The sequence below is a fragment of the Spinacia oleracea genome, chromosome 1 (assembly GCF_020520425.1).
Source record: "Spinacia oleracea cultivar Varoflay chromosome 1, BTI_SOV_V1, whole genome shotgun sequence".
Taxonomy (NCBI): domain Eukaryota; kingdom Viridiplantae; phylum Streptophyta; class Magnoliopsida; order Caryophyllales; family Amaranthaceae; genus Spinacia; species Spinacia oleracea.
The window spans coordinates 122,587,615-122,607,901 of record NC_079487.1 but is presented as its reverse complement, the minus strand read 5'-3'; the positions used below and the strand labels follow the sequence as shown (position 1 = coordinate 122,607,901).

Sequence of the window (20,287 nt, the reverse complement as noted above, 5' to 3'; positions counted from 1 at the left end):
CTAGTTTTCTGATGACCTTTCTCCATTGTCGCCGGTATTTGCTTTCACTTTTCTTCCGGCGACCTTCTTGCAATCTTGAATATAATGACCATACACCTTGTAGAATTTGCAAAAATGAGTTGGATCTTGCGCCATTATCACCTGTTTGGTAGCCCCTATCCAGACCAGTTTTGGGATTGGTTCGCTAGTCTTGACTTGAATTAATAATCTGGCAAACTTCACTCTCTCCTTGTCTATCGTCTTCACATCAATTTTAATGAGTCTGCCTAGGGCTGAGCCTACAGCCTGAAGAATCTTCGTATCATAGAGCTCCAATGGAAGTTTTGGTAGTGTAATCCATATGGTGGCTGTATCAATTTCGGCCTCCGAAGGTTTAAACCCTGGTTCCCACAGCTTCAGAAACAGAGGAAAGCCCATAATACTCCACGAACCCTTCTCCATGACTACACGAACATCATCTCCGTTACCAAACTTTACTGTGAAAAAACCTTTTCCCAGCATAAATAGATCCCATTCACCCAAGTTGACAAACAATTTATGGAGCTGCTCCTTTAAGAACTGGAAAGAGAAGGACTTCCCTATAACTTTGCCAATAATAGCGCACTTCCATGAGTCACACAACCCCGAGCATACTTCTTGGTCTAAGGGGATAAATATTTCTTCAGATGGGTTGAATCCTACCGGAGAGGAAGATGCACAGGGCATGACCACTGAAAATGTTGGAGTTGGAGAGTTCTTGTTTTGGAGAGCTTGTTTGAAGGATATTGGTTGAGAGACTTGGTGTGGGATTGTCAAGCTTTCCGATAGATGAGGTGATGGGAGGGGAACCTGCAAGGAAATAGAGGGGGGTGGGGAGACCACAGGAGTAGACACAGGGGGAGGGGGGGAGGGGAGGGGGAGGGGGAGGGGGAGACATTCTCTTTGGATACGTTCTACGCATGCAATATCGATCTCTCTAAAATAGCGCAAATCATAAACGCTAAGTGTACATTGCATTATCTCGCATTATTCTTTTAATATGCTCTTCATATGAGCATATAAGGCCATAAGCCCTTTTTTGTGTAAGACAATGCACCTTATTTTCAAGTGTGCGCAGGTAAGAAAGTCGTCTAATATTCCATATACGTTAAAATACATTAGCTTTATTGCATTATTAGAGAGACAAGTACAGTGATTAATGATACAAAAGAAGAGCTAATTGGGAATCCACTTTTCCGTAAAAAGGAAACATCTTTTCTTAATTCAAGAAAACGCAAGTAATCCTTTCTTGTGCTGTTGTGCATGATGCATGGCGTGCACCCCAGTGTCCCAGTGTGCACACTTACTACAATAGAAAAATTAAACTTTATGCAAACGATACAATGCTTCGTATAAACTTGAAATCAAAAAATCCAAAATTTAAAGCGCTAATAATGGTCAAATCTCTTTCCACTATAATTAGTACAACCCTTCTTTGTAAATAAAATAAAATAAAATAAATAATATAAATTAGTTTGGTGAGAGCGAGGGTTAGTTCAGTTGGTTAGAGTTTCAACCCGATTCTAAGTGATCATGAGATTGATTCTCATTTACACTCAAAAAAAAAAAAATGATAGATCGAATTTCAACTACTCCGTATATATTTATAAGCGTTAGACAGGATTGAAATCTTACAATACTTGCTATCAACCGTTGCAAACTCGATCCTCGGTATAATTTCTACTCGTTGCAAGATATCAAGCTCAACTCTTATTATGAGAGGCTTAATTAAGGAAATCCGATCCTTTTCATTTTGAAAATGCGATTATTTAGTACTCCGTATTAAATGTAAAGGTGTCTTATACTTACTTCTTGGTATAGATATTGCTTGTAATCCTGCCTCTCAATGTTATAAAATTATTTGTAATCCTACCTCTCAAATTTATAAAATTATTATTATATAATAAATGAGGTGAATTCCTAAATAGAATAGAATGGTTACTTAATAATTTTTGTAACACGAAGTAATAATTTAAATAAATAATAATACTGTAAAATATCAATAGAAAGGCTACTACAGTATCAAAGACCAAAAATTGCAAATCTACTTTTACACCAAGAAAAATATAAAGGTGGGTTTAGTTTTTATTGTGAATATATGAATTTCATGTTGCCAAAAAGTCCTACAACTTGTTTCAGGGTTTTTAGTCTTCCAGTCCACTCATACTAAACATCTACTCGCAAATAATTAAGTAGTGACTAAACTTATATCGTGGGCCTAACTTACTTAATTTGATCTTACTTGCATGTCGAAATTAGCCACAAATTTGATTTTATTCTTTCTAATTTATTACATAATTTAAGGAAACCTAATTGATTTTTTTTTTTTTTTATTGTGGTTTGGAGTAGCATTTGATATTTCAAATCGCTGCAGATTGTCACCTTAGATCCGCTCATTTACTTACCTAGTTTTTTTTTTCCGCTTTAGAAATGGAGTTGTAAGTTATAACACGAGTAACTAGAATCTATTTTAATTTAAACACTTTCGAAGTTATATGTTTGTGGAGTACGTCACTATTCAAAAATAATGAAGATTAAGTATGTTTAATAAAAATTAATGAGAAATTAAGCAAATTTTAGTAATTTCTTGCTCAATTAGGATTACGTGACCCGGCTTGCTATATATTGACTCCGCTACTGAATTCAAATTTAATTCATACAATGAAACATTATTGTTCAAAATCTTCAAGTTATACGAAATAGTGAAAATTCGGGTTCGGATAAGCTTTTCAAGTGTAGCTACTCCGTATTAACCAATATTATATTATTTCTCTCACTTACTTATTAACCCCACCTACACCCTATTCTCTACAAAAAATCATTTAAAAATTCACACCCCCACTCACCACTCTCCACCTCTTACCCATTTCCCACTAACTATATTAAAAAAATACCCACTATCAACTAACACTCATTAAATTAATAAGTCAATTTAAATGTCTTAAACTCCGCACCGGTCAAACCGGTGCGAGTATTAAGGGACGGAGGGAGTACAATTTACAACTACAATTCTACAAGGAGGGTAAAATGTGAAAGCGCAGTACTTATCACTATAATTGTGAGCTAGTCGTAGAAATAATGGCTAATAAGTGAAAACGTAAAGGGGCTAAAACAAGTGGAGTTAATTTAGACTTTACTAAGATGTACAGTTAAGACTTAAGAGTAGTACTAGTAACATAAGTGATTCTAATGAAAACGACTGTCGGCGTATTCTTAATCAGCCACCTGTCACGAGTTAGATCGTACTCCGTATTTACTAGTCCCCGTCAACTGATAAATTCATTGCTCTAAACGATTGCGAAAGCCGGAAACTAGATTTTTCTCTTTATTATCCCTTTGTTTCTTAATACTCGCTCCAATTTGATTGGTATATAATTTTAAGCATTTTAATTGACTTATTAATTTATTAGGTAGTAGTTGATAGTGCGATATTTTTTTAATATAATTAGTGGGAAAAATGTTAAATAATGGGGTTGGGATGGGGTAGGGTGGGTGAGAATTGAAAAATTTAACGGATATTTCATGAAATACCCCCGAGTTTTGAAGTAATTCACCAAATGCCCATCAAGTTCCAATAATTCACCAAATACCCCTGACAATTGACTTAATGCCCCAAATACCCTTACTGATAACGGTCCGTTAGTCCGCCGTTAGCCTAGTTTCATAATTCACCAAATGCCCTTTTTTAAAAATTTATTTCACCAAATACCCTAGTTATTCTGATGTTCCAACGTCTAGTTTTTTCGTTTGAAAATTAGTCGTTGCTTATTGTTTGCTTATGCCTTCTTGATTCACTAAAGTCGTGATAATATCTAAAGGCTAATTTTGAACAAACGTTGTAGTACGAACTACGAAGAGAAAATAATAATGTTGATTGTGTGTTCCACTCAATACAAAGCTACACAATTTATAGGTATCAAAATAACAAACTAAGCCTTATAATAAGGAAGAAAGATACTTATGAAATGAATCCAAGCAACAAAGAAAATCAATGTTCTGATTAACGAGTGGGATATCTTGAAATGACAATTTGTACATTAAACTCAAGGCATAATCCAAAGAGAAGCTAGTAGGAAACTTATTCCTGATTTACAGCTACGATGCCAATTATGAGCTTTGGATCTATTGATGTCACAAGGAAATTTGACAAGCATCGACTCATCGTACACATATTCAACTCCACTGCTTCAACCTAGGGACGGGAAACACTCGAGGAGAATCTCAGAACCTGTTTCGAGCTCCTGTTCTAATATGGTCAGTGGAGGAACCAATCTCATTATTTTCCTTTTCCAACAGTTAATATTAACAATTTAACATTCCTGAATTTCGACAAGCATCAACTAGCGGGCCAACTTGTACATCTAACTATATACCAATAATAAGACCCTGCCCTCGGACTTCTTTCACATGTTGTTTGCCTCCCAATTGCTTTGCTAAGAGTTCTCTGAAGTCTTAACTTTTCTTTGCTAAAAGTACTTGCTTGCTCTCCTGAGTCCTAAGTTCTTCCTGTCCATCCCAAACCATGACATAAATAGGATTAGTTTTTCTTCATTTCAAAATCAAAGTAAGATGCCTTGTATTGACATTACAGTATCAGCCTTTTCTTCATTTGCTTCAAGTCCTATTGCATCTTACTATTTCCCCTATTTTCAGTACTTTCTCCTTCGTCTAAGCTTCCCCTGTATTGTCCTTCATGCTGATGCCCCCTGTTTTCTTGCTCAACTACTCCCTTGCACCATCTCTGATTGTTGCAAGGATCACACTTGTAGTACAACCTTTGTGGATTGAGTGTTGTATCGGAGCTTCAGATGACAAATTTCCTATCACAATAGCAAAATTGATTAGGTACTCTAATATATGTGGACTCATTGTGTGTGGATGATGATTTGGAAACAAAACTCATGACACAAATCTAATGCAATTAGCAAAGCAAAGAAAAACAATATCTAAATTACAAGAAACATTCAAAAAGTGGGTTTTTATAGCCAAGCAAGATCAACAGCTACTTTTCAAACGAAAAAACTAGTCGTTGGAACATCAGAATAACTATTTTTAAGTTTGGGGCATTTGGTGAAATAAGTTTAATAATAGGGGTATTTGGTGAATTATGAAACTAGGCCAACGGCGGACTAACGGACCATTAAAAGTAAGGGTATTTGGGACATTAAGTCAATTGTCAGGGGTATTTGATGAATTATTGGAACTTGATGGGCATTTGGTGAATTACTTCAAAACTCGGGGGTATTTCATGAAATATCCGAAAATTTAATGTTCTTTTTAGGAAGTAAGGAATATATGTGAGTTCATGCTTAAGTAACAAATGATATAATATTGATAAATGTATGTCATTTACCGAAAGGGTGCGAGTATTAAGGGACAGTTTTATAAGAAAATGGGGCGAGTATTAAGGGACAGAGGGAGTACGTAGTACTCCGTATCATACGGACTACGGAGTACTCCCTCCGTCCCAAAATACTCGCAACGGTTTGACACGCTTGCTAATGCACAACTTTGACCATTAATATCTTCAATTATATATTTTAAAATATATATTAATATTTTGAAAATATATATTAAGATGAAGCCAACAATATATATGCTATAAATAAAATAGGGTCAAAGTGAATTATGTGAATTAATAGTGCCAAAAGTCAAACCGTTGCAAGTATTCTGGGACGAAATGAGTTGTAAATAAATAATGCGCTTTAGAGTAGGGTACTCCTCGGGCCGTTTAAGTCCACGTGTTAGGCTCACAAGTTTCGTGCTTTAGTGGGTCGTGTCTGGGAGAGAGAGCCTTAGACTTATACTTAGTATAGTCCTTAAAACCTATACTAATATTAAAGAAATATTTTGCATTGTTTTCTGTAATTGTTGCATTTTCATTTGTTACCAAATAACATTGTTTGGTAGTTTGGTAATCATACGTCAACATGGTTGCATTTTTATTTATTTGATACTTACAAGTCAAAAGTAAATTATTATTTTTTTGGGTCAAACCCAATTCATTACTTAAATTACCATTTAACCCTTAGTATAAGTTTTAAGGACTATACCTACCCGTATTATAGTCTCAGAAAACCTATGTCTGGAATGAACTAAGTAAAAGATTTAATAATCCAATAAACTACTCGGTAATTATCTAATAATTGGTTTTGATATTCTTTCATAATTTATTTGACCCGACCACGGAAAATAATTTGCATCATTTGTTACAAACATTCTAGCTCATCAAGGACGACTCACTAACCGTTCACTTGTGGTCTTATAAAAAATTCAAAACCAAATGATTGTAGCAGCCAGCAGACTGTGAATGCCAAAATTCATAATGATATTGTTTTCTCCGTAAAAAATAAGTGGATAAAAAGTTTAAATTTGAACCAGTACTGTACGGACCACTAAAACTTGATGGAAATAGTAATTACTGGGAGTATTAGCCAATTTTCGAGGCAAGGATTTATACATATAGAAGAGACCGGTCTCAAGATACTCCATGCACAGCATAGATGTTAAACCAACATGAATCTTGGCTGCCGTGGGATGGGATCATTGAATCATATGGAAATGAGCCATGATATACGAAGTACATAAATTCGGATCAACAATTTAGAGTCGAATCACTATTTTTTTGAGGGAAAGATCGAGCGAACATATTATTAAATCAAATCGAGTTCTGCCAACATTTGAGAACTTTGAGAGAATATGTTCATACAAATTTATTCCTCGGCTATTCACGACACGTGAGAAGAAGATGATTATTCATCTGCTTCCGGAAGAAATCGAATAACTTCTTGAGAATCCTACAAGATCTATTCGTTCTTTTTTCTCTGGCAGATGGTCAGAACTTCATCTGGTTCAAATCCTACTGAGAGGTCCACTAGAGATCCGCAATTGTTGAAGAAACAACAAGATGTTTCTTTTTCCCCTTCCAGGCAATCGGAAAATAGAGAAATGGTTAATATATTCAAGATAATTAAGTATTTACAAAATACCGTCTCAATTCATCCTATTTCATCAGATCCGGGATGTGATATGGTTCCGAAGGATCAAGGATGAACTGGATATGGACAGTTCCGATAAGATTTCATTCTTGAACAAAAATTCATTTTTTGACTTATTTCATCTATTCCATGACCGAAAAGATCAAACTTTTTATTCTCAAAATAAGTATCTAAAAATAGATAAAACGTTTGATCTGTTTTACCGAATTGACATCGTGATACTCCTCATTTACTCAATACGACAATAACCAATTGCCCATGACAAATTCACCATCACCTTTAATTTGATTGATGATATTGACCCAAGTATTATGATCGTACATCATGGGCCAGCAAGGACGGACAACTAGACATTTACGACATACTCCCTCCGTCCCGGAATACTTGACCTGTTTTTCTTATCGGATCGTCCCTTAATACTTGACCTGTTTCTAAAAATGGAAATATTCTAACAATATTATATTATTTCTCACTCCACCCCTATTAACCCACCTACCCCCTACTCCATACAAAAAATAATTAAAAATTCAACCCCTACTCTCCCCCAATCCCACCTCTTAACCCACCTCCCACTAACTACATTAAAATAATACCCCACTATCAACTACTATCTATTAAATTAAATAAGTCAATTCAAGTCTCTTAAACTCTGTGACGGTCAAAGAGTATTCCAGGACAGAGGGAGTAAGTAGGCTTCCAAGAGTTTGTCTACATAATAGGTGTAACGCGTAGGGGTGGCAAACATTGGCCTATGGCCTATGGGTCCAACAATCTATGAACCAACCTTATTGAGTATTTGACCCCATCCAAATTGGTTCAGGGCCCAATCTCATAACACTTCTCATATCGATCGATCAATACGCTCATGACAATTTTCAATGGAGGAGGAAAAGGATATCGCAACGTCAATAGCCCGGCCCACGTTGCTTCTATAATCTTGAGGTCATGTGTTCGATTGATTGAATCTCCTAACTAAGGAGCGCAAATTTTACGGAAATGAACATTGTAAATATATGTTTAAAGTAATAACATTGTAATGTAATAATTAAGTTCATTTTAAAACTAGTAACTACTCATTTCACAATCAGTAGATAAATGTTTATTTCTAAATTGTTTGAATAAATGAGGATTGTCAAATAAAAACGTTCATATTCGAAGGAGTAGATTTTTTTTTTGAATTATTCGAATGAGTAGATTAATGTTCATTTTCAAATAAATAAAATGTTCACTTCCGAAATAGTAAATGTTCATTTCCAAATAAATAAATAAATGTTCATTTTTGAAATAGTAAATGTTCATTTTGGTTGGGGGAAATAACCAGAGTTGACTGTAATCGGGTACATCCAAAAATTTGCGCTAAAGGAGGATGTGCAAATAGTATAAAAGTCAAAGTACCAATAGCAAGTTAATGAATTTAAAAACGGGGTTCCATTTGTACCCCTTTATAATTGTATAGGTCCATCCTTAAAGTGCACCAAGTAACATGAGACAGATGGAGTGGAATGTGCAACAACTAGTTTCACAAAATTTGACCGACTCACATCACAAAATTGCACGATACAATTTTTTATTTTTTTCCTTGTGGATTACCCAACCTATTTACCATGGTTCTGGTAAACAAAATGTGACTACTAATGTCCAATCCTATGACAAAATTAACTTAATTTTGCCTTTTGATAATGACTCGTTTGGGCTCCCAATTGATTCCCAATTGGGCCACTAAGTCCAAGGCCCAATGGCTCTAAACAAACAGCATCAAACCTACCAATGGCTAGCCATCCATCCATCAAGGCCCAAGGCCCAAAAGCAATAAATGACCTATGGGCATTTATTATGCAAACACTATAAATAGGCCGCCAAGGCTCACACCTCAAGGTACGTCCAATTTATCGCCTTAAGACTACTCTTCTAGAGAACTTCTCTCTAGAATCCGAGCATCGTTCTTACTTAGGCATCGGAGGGGCTTTCCTCGGAAACACCCCCGAGGCTAGTGACTTTGCTCTTGTGCAGGTGAATTCGGACTCTACTCATTCAAACAAGCAAGATCTTCAACACATACGAAAGGGCCTTCATTCGAAGCCCATTGTTTCCATATTTACAACACCGGAACAATTTGGCGTCGTCTGTGGGGAAGAACACTTCAAAGCCTTTGAAAGACATCAATCACCTCTTTTCGCGAAAATGGTAAATGATGCTATTAACAACAATGATGACGATATGATGGTGCGGTCAGATTCAGAATCTGACCAAGAGGAGCACCCTCAATCGATGGCGAGGTCACAGCCAAGCAGAGCTACGACCGCCACAAACGCAGGACCTCCGATTCCAACTAGGGAAGAGCTCACTGCGGCCATGACCATCATGCAAAACTTCCTCTTCAATGAGAAGCAGCAAGGATTGGCAAACGACCGCAGAGAAGAAAGGAGGACCAGGCGAAGGCTGAACGAACAGCCCAGTGTAGAAGTGTCCAGACCCGAAAGAGAGCTCCTCCCCTTGACAGGAACACACTTGACGTCGAGATGGATGGAAAGCACGTGGGACACCCAAAAAAGGGCACAACAACAGCCAGATTGGTTTGCAAGACCATCGCCTACTCCAACAGCTCTCCAAAGCGAATCGACTACTCGTAACACTCGGATCCGAAGCTCGGTGCTCAGCAGGTTGAGGCCCTCGGTCCACTCAAGGTTAAGACCTTCGATCCACACGAGACTCGGGGTAGGCGAGCCAAGCAGATCTGGCGAACGACCCGAGGTCAGTAGCCGAGAGAGAAGAAGAGACAGGAGGCATGATCGAACCCCTAGCCCCCATCGTACGCCCGAACGTTCTAATCACAGAACCTCGGCAAACGAAGGCATCAGGGCTAGACTCGGGAAAAGAATCATGACTCCCACGTCATCCCCTTTCTCGGACAAGCTAATCATGGAAGAAATACCAAAGGTAAGGCTGCCAGCACACCTAACCTACAGCGGAATCACAGATCCGAGGGATCATGTCATCTCCTACGAGCAGCAAATGTTCCTGAGTCCCTACTCCGAAGCATGTTGGTGTAAATATTTCCCAACCACGCTAACTGGAGTGGCGGGAGAGTGGTTTAGATCGCTGCCGAAGGGATCGATCAAGAGCTGGAAAAAGTTGAAAAAGAGATTCTGCACACAGTTCGTGAGCAACAATCGCCCCGAGCGAACCACAGCAGAACTGACCTCAATCCAACAAGAAAGAGACGAAAGTCTAAGAGAATTCATGGCCAGATTCATGAAGGAATCAACAAACATACCAAACTTGCAGCCAGACGTGGCCATCTTCGCCTTGAAGCACGCGCTCCAGGAGGGGAAGTTCCGTGACGAACTCTCAATGAAGAACCCCTCCAGAATAGCTGACGTGCTCCAAATGGCTGATGCGTTCATCAGAACTGAAGAGTTCAACAAGGCCGCCGCAAGACTGAAAGGATCGTCGGATCCGAGAGACACAAAGAATACCCAGAATAAGCCCGAGGGCAGCTCAAGGAAAGGGAAGGAGAAAGTAGGAGCTAGAGAGATGAGCCCGAAGAAAGACGGGAGAAGGGGTGAACTTCAACCCAAATACACTAACTACACTCCACTAGCTCTGCCCCGAAAAGAGATCTTTAGCCTCAACAGAAATGATGAAAAGTGGAAACTACCTGGGAAGCTCAAGTCCAACCCAGCTCGGAGAAACAAGAACAAATGGTGTGAGTTTCATGATGACTTCGGTCACCACACCGAAGAATGCAACTCGCTGAAAGACAACATTGAGGACCTCGTTCGCCGAGGCTACCTGAAACAGTACTTGTTAGACCGAAGGGAGGAAAAAGAAAAGGCCACAAGTGGCAAACAACACGAGCAACCCCAGAAGAGGGTCTACGAAGCAACAGGGCACAAGAAGAATGACATCCTGGTGGTGTTCGGGGGACAGAAGTCTGGCCAAGCCAGCAAGAAACACCTAAGAGCCCTCTCCCATCGGGTCAACTTCAGCGCGGTGGGAGACAACCAGCCACACCCCCCGAACATGACCTTCACTGCTGATGATTGCTTCGGAGTCCAATACAAACATGACGATCCTCTAGTCATCTCCATGGACCTCAATAACCACAACGTACATCGAGTGTTAGTCGACGGAGGAAGTGCCGTCAATATCATCTTCAGAAACTGATTCGAGCAGCTGATCCTCGAAGAACCAGAGGAAGCACTGACGAAAGTCAGTTATCCTCTGATCGGATTCAACGGATCCGCAGCTATCCCTCGAGGAAAGATCACCCTGCCAGTCACGGTGGGTGAAGGCCAAGCAGCAAAAACCCTTCGGGACGAATTTCTGGTGATGGACTGCGACTCCGTATACAACGTAATCATGGGAAGAACCATGATTCACAAGATGCAAGCAGTCCCCTCCACATACCATCAGCTGATGATATACGTCTCGGATGCAGGATTCGCCGAACGAATCAGAGGTGATCAAGAAGTGGCGAGAAGAACCTGCCACACTGCTGTCCGAAAGCCCAAACTAGGGGACGGCCCCGAGGAAGAAAAAGGAGCCACGGGAGAGGAAAGCGAGGCAAAAAGGAGAAGAGCAAGCACGAGCAGCCTATCTCCCGCAGAAGTTGATGCTCGCCCCGAAACCCTGTCTCCCGAGCCAGATCAAGAAATGGAGGATATCTTCCTCGAAGATAATTCAGACAGGAGCGTCCGAATAGGCAAGGGCCTAAGCTCGGGGCTCCGAATCGATCTGATCCGACTACTCAGGGATCACAAAGACATCTTTGCATGGTCAGCAGCAGATATGCCAGGGATAAATCCGAAGCTGATTTGTCACAAGCTGGACGTCAACGCTGAAGCTCGGCCAATCAAGCAAAAAAAGAGAAATTACTCGGAGAAAAACAAAGCCATCGCCGAGGAGGTAAAAAAGTTGCAAGAGGCCGGATTCATCGAACCATGCATGTATCCGAAGTGGCTGGCCAACGTGGTGATGGTCAAAAAAGCGAATGGCTCATGGCGAATGTGCGTAGATTTCACAGATCTGAACCGAGCCTGCCCCAAAGACTGCTATCCCCTGCCAAGGATAGATCAATTGGTTGACTCCACCAGCGGCCATGCACTGCTCAGTTTCATGGATGCCTTTTCAGGCTACCACCAAGTATTCATGCACCCCGATGACAGGGCAAAGACAGCGTTCATCACAAGCGCAGGAGTGTTCAACTACAAAATGATGCCCTTCGGCTTGAAAAATGCCGGAGCCACCTACCAAAGGTTAGTTGACCACGTCTTCGCCGACCAGAAAGGGAGGAATGTGGAGGTCTACGTGGATGACTCCATCGTAAAAAGCATCAAGGAGGAAGACCATGTCAAAGACTTGGCAGAGACCTTCGGAAATCTGAGGAAATACAGCATGAAGCTGAACCCAAAAAAATGCGTCTTCGGGGTGAAGTCAGGGAAGTTCCTCGGATTCATGGTGAGCGAAAGAGGGATTGATGCGAACCCAGACAAAGTCCAAGCGGCATTGGATTTACCCGAGCCGAAGACCAAGAGAGATGTGCAGAGGCTAACCGGCAGGTTAGCCGCACTAACAAGGTTCATATCAAAAGCCTCGGACAAGGGAGCCCCCTTCTTCAAAGCACTGAAACCAAAGAACCTCCCCGGAGGAGAAGCAGAACCAGTCAAGAAAAAGGGGGTCCCGAGGAAAGTGGATCCCGAACTGATATGGGAACAGGAGCAAAAAGAAGCTTTTCAGCAACTCAGAGCCCACCTAGCTCAACTACCGACACTGGCCAGACCAAAGGAGGGGGAAACCCTGTACCTATATGTCGCAGTTAGCCCTGGAACCGTCAGCGCAGTGCTTCTTCGGGAAGAAGAAAAGAAGCAACAGCCAATCTACTTCACCAGCCGAACACTCACAGGGGCCGAAACCCGGTACCCGCTCATCGAGAAAGTCGCATATGCAGTAGTGGTAGCTGCACGAAAACTGAGGCCATACTTCGACTCCCACCAGATCACAGTACTAACTGACCAACCGCTCGAGAAAGTACTCGACAAAATAGAGAGGTCAGGAAGATTGGCTGTCTGGGCCTTCGAACTATCAGAGTTCGGCATCAAATATCAGCCGAGGACAGCAATCAAAGCACAAGCATTGGCAGACTTCTTGGCCGAGTGCTCATACCAGGAAATGCTGGATGATACGAAAAGCACTTGGGAGGTCTTCACTGACGGATCTTCCACAATAAACGGCTCAGGAGCAGGAGTTGTACTAATCCCCCCGACGGGGAAAAGCATAGAGTATGCATTGAAGTTCGGCTTCAAAGCAACTAACAACGAGGCCGAATATGAGGCCGCAATCGCAGGAATAGAGCTTTGCTTATCCCTGGAGGCCGAGCATGTTTGCCTCAAAACTGATTCCCAGCTTGTAGCCAACCAGATCCGAGGGGAGTATGAGGCCAAATGGCCCAGCATGACAGCCTACTTAGCAAAAATTAAATCCTTAACGTCAAAGTTGAGATCCTTTAAAGTCATCCTCATCCCCCGCGGACAAAACACGCAAGCAGACGCATTGTCAAAACTCGCAAGCTCAACACTCATCGACCTAAACAGGTCGGTCCACGTGGAAGTTCACCAAGAGAGAAGCATTGACTTGCTACCCACCACAGTATGCAGTTTACGTACCGAACCCAGCTGGATGGACGCAGTAGTTGCATACAAAGAAAGGGGAGAACTTCCCGAAGATAAGCTGCAGGCGAGAAAACTGAAAAGATTCAACAAATGGTTCATCATCAGCGCCGAAGGAGAGCTCATGAGGAAATCATTCTCTGCTCCGCTGCTAAAATGTGTGGGTCCAACAGACGCTGACTACATCCTAAGGGAAATCCACCTCGGGATATGCGGAAACCACATCGGAGGCAGGACATTGGCACATAAAGCCCTTCGGGCTGGGTACTGGTGGCCCACTATGGTTTCCGAGGCAAAGCAGATGGCAAGGAAATGCGAGAAATGCCAAAAGTTCGCACCAGCCATCCATCAACCAGCCCAAACCCTACAATCAACACTGTATCCCTTACCATTCGCACAGTGGGGGTTAGACATCATTGGTCCCTTCCCCTCAGCGACGAACCAGAAGAAGTGGTTGATTGTAGGAGTCGACTATTTTAGCAAATGGATCGAAGCCGAAGCTGTCTCCTCCATCACCGAACCTCAGGTCCGCAAGTTCATATGGCAGAACATCATCACAAGGTTCGGCATACCAAGACTGATGGTCTTCGACCACGGGAAACAGTTCGACAACACCCCGTTGCAAAAGTGGTGCAAACAGTTCGGCATACACCTAGCTTACTCGGCAGTCTGCCACCCACAAAGCAACGGGCAAGCCGAAGCTGCTAACAAACTCATCCTCAATGCACTCAAGAAAAGAGTCGAGGATGACAAAAACAAGTGGTTAGAAGAACTACCCGGAACGCTATGGTCCCTTCGGACCACTGAGAAAGAAGCTACCGGGCAAACACCGTTCCACCTTGTATATGGATCCGGAGCTGTAATCCCTGTGGAAATCGGAACAGAAAGCCTGAGGATCCAGGCGTACAACAGGTATGATGGGCTCCAGGGAGAAAGCAACAACCAACTTCTGTCTGAAGCTCTCGATCTACTGGACGAAGCTCGGAACGATGCAAGGACACTCAACACAGCCTATTTGCAGAGGGTCAACAAGCATTATAACCGAAGAGTCAACGCCAGACCCCTAAAAGTCGGTGATCTAGTGCTCAGAAACGCCGCCTCGGTTCAGAAAGGACGGATCCATGGCAAACTCTCAGCCACTTGGGAAGGACCATACATCATCCATTCCGAAAAGAGGCCAGGCACGTTTATGCTGAAACAGTTAGATGGAACAATTTTGAAGAACCATTGGAATACCGATGTTCTCAAAAAATATTTTGTATGATCTCTGTCTGTAGACCAAGTAAGTTGTTTAATGAGAAGAGGAAAGCCATTGGCACCATGTGTTTCATTAAACTTATCTCTATATTTATTGTCCCCTTATATATATATGCAGCCTCGGATCTGATCAATCCGAGACTAAAAACAGGTTGACTTTGCCCATTCCTTGATAAAATGCAAGAAATGACCAAATCATACACTTCAGGGAATCGTCCAGATGAAGGAAATAATGCCCTTGGTCCAAGTATGCATTCTATGTTAAGTCTAATAAATGCGGTTCAGTATTAATTAACAAGTTAATAATTCAGTGAGATCAAGTGAGCTGAATGCCTAGCTAGAGGCCGCTTCGGTTCAAGTGGAATTAATGATATTAATCCACAGCTTACTCTTGACTGAACCCGTAGGGTCACACAAATAGTACGTAAACGGATCAAGTATTTAATGGCATTAAATACTCCATCTATGAATATTCGGAACCGACGGATCTTGGTTTCAGTGGGAGCTAAGATCGTCACAGGCAAGAAATGAATACTCCGGAAACGATGATATTGCCGGAAACGGAAATATGGATCGTATCGGAAATATGAATATTATCCAAGTCGTAGATGTTGCCGGAAACGGAAACATGGTACGTATCGGAAAATATTATTGGAAATGGAAATATTACCAGAATCGGAAATATTGCCGGAAACGGAAATATTGTCAGAATCGGAAATATTGCCGGAATCGGAAAATAATTCCGGAAACGGAAATATTAAATATTTGTTCGAAACGGAAATTAATTCCGGAATCGGAAATATTAAATATTGTTCGTATCGGAAATAGATTCCGGAACTGGATATTTAATCGGAAGCGTATCGTACGAATTAGCATCGGACGAGGCCTGCCGGACGAAGGCCCAGCACGAAGCCAGGCCATCGCCCAGCAAGCACGCACGCAAGCCCAGCGCGCGCCAAGGCCACGGATGCGTGGGCCTTGCTGCGTGGGCTGCAGCTCGCACGCATGGGCAGTCCTTGTGGCTGCCGTGTGTGTGTGAGTTTGTGCTCATGCGTGATTCCTGAATCTGCAAGAATCAGTATATGATTAAATGTCTATTCCTAATTGGATAAATTAATTAAATAGAATTCATGTAGGATTCTAATTCCAATTAATTCGCATCCTACTAGGATTACGATTCCTTTTCCATAACTCTATAAATAAAGGCCTAGGGGTCATAATTTATACACAAGTTTCAAAGTATTCAAAAGTGAGTTTTTTGAGAGAAAATTAAAACACATCTTGCTCATAAAAGTGCCGAATTTTCTAGTACCTTAAGGGCGGTTCTAGTTGGTCAATCTTAAGGCGGATCCGGACGTGCTGTGGACTATCTACGGAGGGACGACACTTGGAGTCCTAAAAGACTTGTTCTTGTTCGGTTCGGGCGCAGCTAGGGAAGGCACGCAACAAAGAGTATGCATCTAATTATGCTATATGATTATGTGTAAATAATATGTTTCCTGGGTTAATGGTTGTTTCCGCATGATTTATGTAAATGTCATATGTATCATAACCTAACAGTGGTATCACGAGCCCCTTATTATTTTCATAATCTAAATTGCATGAACATGGTTAAATATTACAAATTTGCAAGAATTAAAAGGGGTGATTAATTTTCGTAATTGTTAATTAATTGCAAATTGCGTTTATTTAATTATATGTACGCAGTTTTTCGGCAGTTTCTTCATTACTCATCCGAATTGAGTGATTTTTGTGTCAATTCCGCATGTAAAAGGCATTCTAAAATTTTGACAAAAAAAATATGTTTCTGCCGAACCCAGAATTCTCAAATTCGAAGCCTAACTATGACTTTTCGAAGGTTTTAGTTTTTCGAATGCAAAATTTCGTAAATTTAAGATGTTAAATTAAATATTTGCGATTCTTGTTGATAAATCTTGAATTTTTGATTGACCTACTGCATATGTTTAACAAGTTTGAATGCCTAGTCTTGTTAATTATGCAATCTAATTTGTAATTATGATTAATTTGTTGAAAATTAGAATAATTTAGAATTAATTTGATTTTCATAATTAATTGTAATTTAATTAGAAACCTATGATTAAAAACCACCATAAAAATTGTAAATTTACGATAAATTTTAAATTTTTATGACCTAGACTTGAATCCATAACAATCGGAAATCAATTGGATAATAAATTTTCGATTTTTTCGCCCTAAAATTATGAAATTAATAAGATTTATTAATTTGTCATTAATTTTAAATATAAATTTTAAATTTTTATGCGATTCGTTCAAATAACTTGCACGCACGAAGCAATGGACGCTTCGTGTTACCCTTAAGGGGTGTTGTATAATGCGGGCATGCGACGACGAGCAAGGGAGCTCGTCGCCCGTGCGGCACGAATGCAATGAGCAAGGGCGTAGTGCACGAGCGCAAGGCAGCAGCCCTGCCTTGTGTCGTGTGCCACGAGCAATGAACGAATGGGCATGGGCGAAGGGCGAGCCAAGGCAGTCGCGTGTGGGCAGCAAGCGAGCTGCGCCACAACGCGCGCTGCCTCGCACAAGTGCGCGCAGCCTCGCGCGCAGCGAGCGCAAGCTCGCGTGCCACGAGCGCTGCGCCCAGCACTGCTCGCGCGCGCAGCGCGCGATGTCGCTCGCCCAGCGAGCGATGTCGCGCACCAGCGAGCGATGGCTCGCGCCAGCGAGCGATGGCTCGCGCGCGCAGCGCGCGATGTCGCTCGCCCAGCGAGCGATGTCGCGCACCAGCGAGCGATGGCTCGCGCGCGCAGCGCGCGATGTCGCGCCCCAGCGAGCGATGGCTCGCGCGCACAGCGAGCGAGCCAGCGCGCCCAGCGAGCGATCTCGCGCGCGCGCTGCGAGCGATAGCTCGCGTGCGATGGGCGCTGTGCGGAGGCTTGCGTTGGGACAGCAGCAGCTATGCTACGAGCGCATGGGCTGCGCGCACATGGCCAGCAATGGCTGTGTGCGTACGGCCCATGGGCGTGCAACGCGTAGGGTGTTTGCGTTACGATTAGATCGTTTTGAATGTTTAATTTGAAAATTTCAGTTCACGTAATTTTGATTAATTTTAAAATTAATAATTTGAATTAATTTCTTGGATTTTAATTTTGAATATTATAATTATAATAAATGGAATTTATTCTAATTATTTTACTAAAATTAAAATCATGAATTAATTTAAATGCGACTGAAATTAAATTAAATTTTTGGATTCAATTATAAATTTATATGAGCTTTAAATTTTAATTAAATTTGTATGTTTCCGGTTAGACTAGAAATACAATTTTATGTTTAAAATTAGTAAAGCATATGAATTTATTGGTTTGAGTGGGAGCGCTTTTTAGTCATAAACTCTTGATTAGGTCTACAAATCCTTAAGGTTAAAACAACTCGATTAGAATTAATAAGGACTGAATAATTGGTAGATTATTGGTGCCCTTGATTAATTGCTGCAAATGTTTACGTGATGCATAATGTGTTTTACTAACCAGCTATGTGGGCCATTCATGATAATGAATGGGTGAATGGTATATATTGTATATGTACTGTTTTGCAGGTTATGAAGTGACTAGTATGGCCCAAATAGGATAGAAAATATGGTCTGCGTACCATTAATTTGAATGTAATTGGTCTAAAGCACCAAAGTCATTTTTTTAATTCAAATATGGTCTGCGTACCATCAAATAGTTGTAATTAGTTATAACTTATCCTATTTGAAGAAAATGGTGCCTCCCACGGAGATTTTCAAGACGGACTTTGAAGTCAAAGCTTCAAGATGAAGTCGGGCCATACTAGATCACAAATATCTTATGCATGTTTTAAGTTATTTATTGCTTTAAATATGTCTTAAAATGCATGAGATCAAAAGCTTGATTATGTTGCATGATTAAGGATTTTAGTTCACTTAAAATCTAACCAACATAGTAAGAGCCTTAAGTTCCAAACTTAAAAATTGAGTTAAAAGGTGCCATGCCAAAATATACACTTGCTTGGATATCCTTTACATCAATCTAGTAATAGTTTTCGCTCAGCGAGGTGTTACTTATTGGTCCTAAAGGGGCAAGGTACACAAATAATTGTGAGTACATGTTAGTTTTGGTGAAACTCAACGATATAAGTAAGGAGTCCTTTTATGTCGTGGCAAATTCGATAGGTTTACCTAATAAGTTCTTAGACGTACCTATCAACCAAGAATAGTTTCTAGACTATTAGCAAAAGGCTTTTGCTTACCTAAGATGTTCTAGGATTAAGTCGACAAACTGTGCTTAGTTTTTCAATGATTTTAGGATCTTGGAATCATTTTATTCACACCTGCCGGAACACATAACTTGAATAAAATGCTTAATAAACATTGAATTATGCATGTATGCTAGAATTTAAGTTTATTAAGAGAAACTGTGAATGGTTATTTATTTGTTTATTCTTTTCAATTGTAGTTTTTAATATGGCAAACAACAATTCATTCAACATTCGATCAATTCTCGAAAAGGAGAAGTTGAACGGGAAAAACTTCCTTGACTGGCAAAGGAACTTGCAAATAGTTCTTATGCAGGAAGAAAAGGAGTATGTCCTAGATGAGGCGATGCCCGAAGCTCCAGGCGACGGGATCACTCAGGCAGCCCTCAATCGTTGGATTGATGCCAACAAGGATGTGAAATGTCTAATACTCGCCACTATGAGTGCGGATCTGCAGAAAACGTTCATCAACTCAGATGCTTTCACAATCATCAGTGAGTTGAAGAACATGTTCCAAGATCTGGCTCGAGTCGAAAGATTCGAGACTCATAGGCAAATTCTTGAGACCAAGCTTAAGAAAGGCGAGCCCGTAAGTCCACATGTTCTCAAAATGATTGGACTCATTGAGAATATGAGTCGGCTGGATCAGCAATTTTCTCAGGAAATGGCTATAGACACCATCCTCCATTCTCTTCATAGCGGGTATGATCAGTTCAAACTGAACTACAGTATGAATAGTCTGGACAAAACGCTCACTGAGCTTCACGGTATGCTGAAGACCGCTGAAAAGACGCTCAAAAGTGATAAGCAGGATGTGCTTATGGTGCGTGGGGGCAAGTTCAAGAAATCTGGAAAGAAGAGGAATGCTAAGAAAGGTGGCAACAAGGCCAGCCCAACTAAGCAAACTGGCGCCAAATCTGCAAAGAGGAAGGTCAGTCAACCCACTTCTGAATCCGAATGCTTCTACTGCAAGAAGAAGGGGCATTGGAAGAGAGATTGCTTGAAGCTAAAGGAAGATCAGAAGAACGGAACAGTCGTTCCATCTTCAGGTATTTTCGTTATAGACTGTATACTTGCTAATTCAACTTC

The 20,287-nt window shown here is 41.0% G+C and overlaps 1 protein-coding gene across 1 annotated transcript; it reads right to left on the bottom strand.

The window, feature by feature from the left end:
• Window positions 1-705, bottom strand: LOC110778941 (uncharacterized). Its single transcript, XM_021983471.2, has one exon. It carries the CDS (start codon window positions 703-705, stop codon window positions 1-3), a length of 705 nt encoding a protein of 234 aa, XP_021839163.1.
• Between the last annotated feature and the right edge of the window lie 19,582 nt (window positions 706-20,287).